General features: G+C 30.7%; 1 protein-coding gene across 1 annotated transcript in view; it reads left to right on the top strand.

Annotated features, from left to right (window-relative positions):
• The window catches only part of LOC119677084 (E3 ubiquitin-protein ligase Nedd-4-like), a 37,041-nt gene extending 36,913 nt beyond the window's left edge, over nt 1-128 (top strand). Inside the window, exon 17 of the mRNA XM_038088353.1 lies at nt 56-128. Coding sequence (XP_037944281.1) covers nt 56-128 — 73 coding nt within the window. The remainder of the gene's footprint in view (nt 1-55) is intronic.
• Nucleotides 129-7,334: the final 7,206 nt, after the last annotated feature.

Raw genomic sequence — 7,334 nt, forward strand, 5'->3', positions numbered from 1 at the left:
AGACTTCTTAAAACATTAATAATATTTATTAATTAAAGATCCCGAACCTTGTTAGGTTGAATAAATATGGTCCGAGAAATCGTAGAAGTACAGAACTACTGCTTCTGACAAGCGCACAGAATGAATAAATAAAAATAAACGATTGAAAGAATTTGCAATTTCCAGAATCTACAAGTATCTAAGGTGTTTTATTGAAAATATGAAAGATGGTAGTTAATAGTTGCAGTAGATGGTGAAAATGGGTTAAATTAATAAGAGTTTTGATAAAACGCGACTCACCCATTCAGGTATAACTAACATAAGACTATTGTTAAAATAATAATGTTTACTAATTGAAGTTCCCGGACTTTATTTGTTTTTAATTGAATCAGTATGGAGGTACGGTAGTCGCTTTCTTGCAAATGTATGTTATGAATCTATAAAATAGACGCCGAAACACTCATTCCACAGAATCTACATGCATTAGTGTTACTTATTTAATTTATTATATATATATTTATCTGTGATAGATGGTACTTGGTAATGGTAATGGTTTATGGCTTAAGCCTTTATGCATTGCGACCAGCCTGATCTATTGTGCACCCCTTTGTTTTTAGAAGTTTAGTATATCGAGGAAACGAACCAGCCCTTTCGAAGTGAGCTTCATCTGCTAATAGGTATGCACCTAGAATTTTACGTCTCATGTGCATCACAATTGGTGATCAGGTGTTGCATAGACTCTTCTTCATCACCGCAGAATTTGCAAATACTTGTGCTGGATATACCTATTTTGTGCAGGTATTCATTGTAGGCAGATTGACCATTTAGTGCACCAGAGAGTGACTTTAGACTCTTCTTGTTTAGAGTTAGAACGATGTTTGCTCATTTGGCGTCAAAATTGAAGACTTGCCATTCCAATAGACTGTGATTTTTTGTTGAATCGATTTTCTGGAATCATATTTTATATTGTTTTTATTGAAGCCAAAGAAGAGGTTTAAACCAATAAATGGTTCTTCCGATAAATGGATCAACCTTTTTGTTAACTTCGTGTCCTTTATGTCCGGGCACCCAAATCAGATAGACCTGTTTGTGTGAGGCCAGTTGATTGAGTGCATTGTTTCACACTCTATGAGGACTTCTAATGTAAATGTGTAGCTTTATAGAGCTTATAGACGGTACTTAATACGAGGACGTATAGTGAATTAATCTTATCAATATTTTTGTCGTTGCCTTGCAAGAAAATAGTCAGTGGTTATGCTAGGACTATAGAGTCAAGAAACTTTTATATATACTATATCTGTGCTGTTCAGTTAATTATAATAAGTTTTTTTAAATTTACTTGTAATAATTATTTTATTAAGAGAAATGTTAATATGTGCAAAAAGTGACTCAAATCTACATTGATTCAGTGGAAACGATTTCGTATATCAAAAAAGTACAGAGTCATTATTACCAGGAAATACGTACACGTTTAACTTTTTCGCTCTATTGACTTGCATAAATGTCCGAATTACTCGTATTTTTATTTCTTTATATTTAACATTTCCAGAGTTGTTAAATTTCAAGCAATTTGTTATTAATGATTTGAAAAATGAGCGTTTCACGTGAGTCAAAACATGAGACAGGCACGAAACCTACCAAGACCAAGAGTGTCAAAATATAAAAAGTAAATAAATTTTTTAAAAATATTTAAAAAAAAATTGAAAAAATGAAATCAAATAAAAAAAGTGTAAATATGCAAGTGATTCATCACATATTCATATGAGTACATCAATTTCGACCTCAAAGGTGTGCCAACAACAAATTCAGTCCAAAATATATCACAACACTAGCAGGGAGCAGGGAGAGTACCAGAACGCAGAACTTGGCCAGAATTTCTTACTTTTTGCTTGTTTATTTAATGTTTATCGTTACGAGTATTTTTATATAAACAAGCATAATTTTTCGGACAAATACGAGTGAATTTCTTTTATTTAAACAAATATAAAAATGTACAAAAACAGTTAACAAAGTGGCCAAAAAATCCAAAAACCAGGCTGAAGTTGATTAAAAAACTGATTTTGATTTGATTTCCTTGTTTGTCCGTTGTCCGTTTGTCCGTTTGCCCGTTGCCGGGTTGCTCCTTTGTGTGAAATTAAAAATTCATTAAAATAAACTTGAGCTGGCAGACAGACGTACAGAATGACTGAGTTTCGGAAACATGGCAATTTCTTTTATTTAATTTAATTTATGCATTTGTGAAATGTCTCGCTATTCCAGCGGTTGAAACATCTTTTAAAATTAGCCAAAGTGCGTTTATACGAAATCAAAATGAAAATGAAAAAGTATCTGAAGGCACACACATATCAAAAGATACAAAGATACAATGTGTTTTTTATTTGAGAAAGGTTCTGAGTATTAATGGAAATATCGTTAACAAGCACAATTTTTTGAAAAGGAATCAAATTAAAATGCGAAACTAAAATGAAAAAAAAAAAATTTAATAAATTCGCGTACAAAATCGTTTACAAAAAGTTTACCAAAAATTTATGAAATGCAATCAAAATCGCATCAAAGTTAAGTTATGAGCAAACAAACCATCCGACAGGCTCCGTTCAATAGCAGAACCCCTTTCAACGGAAGAAGTTGCTATCTGAATTGTATAGTTCACTTGGAAACCCAAGTCGAAGAATTAAAATAAACACATTACATGACCAAAGAAAAGAAAAACATAATTTGTTTATTAATTTTTTTTCTTAAGGACTTCAAATTTGCTGAACTTAATTCAATAATTCTTTTTTAATTAACCGTGTTAACACTCTTGAATAAATATTTACAGTGGAAAAAGGATAATAAAATTTCATGTGAAATCATATTTCCATTTTCTTCGCATTTTTGGTGGTGTTAGCTGACATTTTTCTAAAGTTTGTGGTAATATATATACTAATATATACAGAAAGACCCTCCCTATAACGCGTGATTGTTTTCGCATTATAGGAAAACGCGTTATAGGGGTGTAATTATGAACTGTACAAATCCCCACGTTATATGGGGGATAGAAATCGCGTAATATGAAAACGCGTTATAAGAGTACCACGTTATAGGGGGGTTTACCGTATTTGAGTGTAGCGTGCTTCTCATATATTTGTAATTTGATTGTTAAGGAGGGAATACAAAATTACACTTAAATTAACATTGTTGTTTTTGAAAACACGAAGACTAATTAATTTCGTCGTTTACGAACTTCGTGATTTATTAAAATAATACACGAGTAAAATAAAAATATAATTTATTGGAAAGTTGAAGAATACAGTTCGTCTCTTGTCTTTCGAAAAGTGATAAATATTCGACCGATGTGTTTATTAACTTTCCAAACGCTTCTTTTGTATGTTATGTAGGAAGAATATTGAAATTTCTTAGAGAAAAAAAAATGTTGATGAGGATGTTTTTTTAACTTGAAAGAAAAACGTTTAAAAGTTTTGGTTTTTCTCCTTTTTGCTCACTCATATCATAGCAAAATTATTCTAGATATTTTCGCATGATTGTACAAATTGCTGTAGTTCCCTCTCATTATTCGCAAGTATCGCCACACTCAACTTTAAAAATTCTTCAAAGAGGAAAAAATATTGCCTTAAGAAAACTGGTTAACGCCTCATGGTACGTAAGAGGAGCGGATATCCACAGAGATCTGACAGTCGATTAATCGAAAAATACGTTAAAGATCGTGCTCTGAAACTGTTCAATATAATTGACAGTTCCAATAATCCAACTCTCAGCATCCTAAAAATACAGCGTAATTTGATAAACACAGGCAGATACAAAGACATCAGATCCATCATATTATAAAGCCCCGTATTCAGTTATTCTTAGTGTGACTTAAAACTCTCCACAGATAAAATAGAGTAAAGGTGCTGATTCACCAACTCAGACATCTGAATATCAATATATATATCATTTAAATCTGTTTAAAACTGCTCTGAGAGCGAATATGAAATGTGAATTTACACTTTAGAATACAAAAAAAGTTGCCCTGTGAATGCTAACCTAAGACGACTCAGGGCAGTTAACTCAACAAACCATATATTATGCTTAATACGGTAGTATATTTGCACTTATGTTATTGTAACTATATTCATTCATATTATAATTATAAAATATAAATAATATCTAAGTATGCATATAATATCTAATATAATGAGTAGAAGAGAAGTATTTGATTCAAAAAAATATTGTGCATCAAAATGGCTCCAACAGAGTTTGAGAATTTCTGACTACAGTTTTTTAGAATTATGATAGTTATTAAGTTGTTTGTTAATTCTATGAGAATGTGCCAATTCTATGTAGCCAATAGGTGTCGTATTTGGACCACTTCAGTCTAACATCCAGATTATTTGTTGTAATAAAAATTACACTTTCTAATGGATTAAGATTTTTAATAATAAAAATAAGTAATTATACATTTTTTTCTAAATAATCGTCTTGATCATAAGCACTGATTTATATCATATTCCTATATATTTTATTAAATCTGATCCACAGTAACTGCAAATACTCTCACACACCCCCTTTGAGTTGCGTTTATGTTAAATAAGCAAACAGAATTTGGTGTGCCACTTTTAATAAACTTTTTGTGTTACTGTTGTCGTTAAGTGTAAATATAAAAGATTTATAAAAAAACATGAGATACATATAAACGAAAAAATTAAATTTTTTATTCAAACAATTCAGACAATCGGAGCCTTTAGCCACATCATTCGCAGATAAGGCGAGTAAACGCTTTTTCACTGTAAATTTTATGAACTCTTTTTTGGGTTGACATTGTTGCGCCTTTCTTTCGGGGATTCAGTTTATTTTACGTCTTCTTAGCTTTTACAAAAGATTCCAACTTCAGAATTGCGAAAAGAAACAAAAAATTATGATTTTTAAGTTGAAAAATTTTCGTATCTTTTTTAATGTGATTGATTGAATTTCTTATCTTCGCACTGCGTGCCCGATGCTGACAATATTGCATTTCATATGCTTTCAGTGAATTCCCCTTGCGATGCAGTAAAGTTCGGTTTAATAACTTGTGAGATACATTTTTTTGTTTCCATATCATTGGTATCAGATTGTATGAGGTGTCGAGTATTAAATGCCCTTTTATCTTGTTGAACACGCAAATAATGCGAATGCATTTTGCATTTTGCAGTTTTCAGTTTATGCAGTTTGCAGTCAGCAGTCTGTCGGCGTTGAAGTGATAAATTGAATTAAAGTTAGTTTGGATGTTAAGTGAAGTGAGAGTTTAACCAATTCATGTCAGAATCTTTGAAATGATCACAAGATGCGATTCGAATCGATTAGACCCCAGAATGATTGGAGGAATTATCTGGTTCTCAAACGGTTACTACATTATTTGATCGTCTATGAAAATTGCATATATTTATAAGATACTCGGTTATTAAATAGGATAATACGAAATAGCGAAGCTTTCACATTATTAGAAGAATAAGAAAGGCTTTTCATTACGCTTTACTGTGGAATCAGGAATAGATAGGAGTGCTTTGCAATAATAAAATGTATTCTAGGATTTAAAGTGGAGTTAGGCAATAGGTGTTTAAAGTCGGTTTTGTTTTTCAGGATTTTAACTATTATTTAATATGCTGTATTTTGTATATTTCTACACGTATTTCGGCAAAATCGATTTTGCCTTCAACAGGAGAATTCCTAATATTAAATAGATTTTTATATTACACTCCACTCTGTCAGACAACAAATATGCCATAGTTCTAAGGTTTATATATATAATTTATATAATATAACTATAAGTTATATACTCGAAACTTTATAATATAACTTTATATTCCTCAATCCCAGTTCATAAATATCTTTGTAATACAACAAATTAAAAATTAAATAATAAATAAAACCAAAACACTATTACTATGCTATTAAGTTTTAATAAGAGATAGGTAGGAGGTTGAAGAGGTAGGAACTTATTGCAAACTTTACAGCCTTTAAAATATTTCAATTGCTATTATTAAGGAGGCTTTCACGTAATGTCTCACTAAAACAACAGGAATGATAAATGAGGTAGGGACTCATTCTCAAATCAAAGTTTTGCTAATAGGAAAGTGGGGGCTTTTAGAGTACATTTTAACAAGGGATAGGGAAAGAGAGAGAGAGAAACTTTTTGCAAATATAACTGAATAGAGACAATGTAAATTGTTTTAAAATAAATATAATAGTAAAACATTTAAACGTTGTACTGATCTCTCTAATAACAGATTCAAAATGTTGATTAGGCTGTTGTAAAGCTACTTTAGGTTTAATCTGATTGGTATGGGTATGTGTAGATATGTTACTACAATGATTGATCTGAGTCTCTGAAGTATATGTTAGGATTATGCGATGCACTCATGCAGACAAAATATAATTAAATTGGAACTTATTGAACTTCAATTTCTTGAACCAACATTTTTTTACAAATATGGCAACAATTTTGTACATTTATTCTCTGCATAGTAGTTCTCTGTAGATGGAAGACAGAACAAATACCATAAACCTAAAGTAGTAGGGCTTCATATGACTTATAGTAGCTTAAGAAACTTCATTCTGATCTAAAATCTAAATCTTCACTTTAGTTAACTGGTACAAAATTCCGAAGGATTAATGTTTAGACCTCCTTGACATATTTGAGCTATCCATAGGGTTAGTGCAACATTGTGATGGTGTATTAGGAATAATATACGTGGTCGCTTACAAACTTCTAGGAAATTTATCAGCAATTAGTTTAAACACTAAATGGATGTGAGTTCCTTAAGTACGTATTTTATATTAGTAACTAACGCAGTAGTTTTTATATTATACTATCTGAAATCAAGATGCTATTAAATTGATATATTTGAGGTAACTTTACTATTACTTACTATTACTATAAGACACTATTTATCTTTTTTTTGCACTTAATGTAAGTGTTTAATAATATACTTAACGAAATTAGTACAAAGTTAACTCAATTTGTCTATAATGCTTTGTGGAATTTTTTCATTTACGTAAATGAGCAATTTTAAGTTTACCATAATTATCGCGTACTAAATTTTGGCACAAAAAGCAGCGCATAAAGATTTACGAGCTTGAAAAAGTATCTTACAAAGGCGAGTAGTTGTCATGTGTATATTCTCATAACTCGTAGCCGTTTTCGCGTAAGTCGAAGAAGAAAAAATCAAAAATCTTATTATATTTTTTGCATGACTTCAGCGTACTTCAGCTACGCCCACTTTATTTAAATTTTATTATTTTTATGTAAATTGAATTATTTTGCTAAAAAACTAACTACTTTAAAAGCAATAAAAAACACTGGAACGATCATTACCCAAAATAATAGCCAATTTGAAAAA

Source organism: Teleopsis dalmanni, chromosome 1 (assembly GCF_002237135.1).
Source record: "Teleopsis dalmanni isolate 2A chromosome 1, ASM223713v2, whole genome shotgun sequence".
In the NCBI taxonomy this organism is placed as follows: Eukaryota; Metazoa; Arthropoda; class Insecta; order Diptera; family Diopsidae; genus Teleopsis; species Teleopsis dalmanni.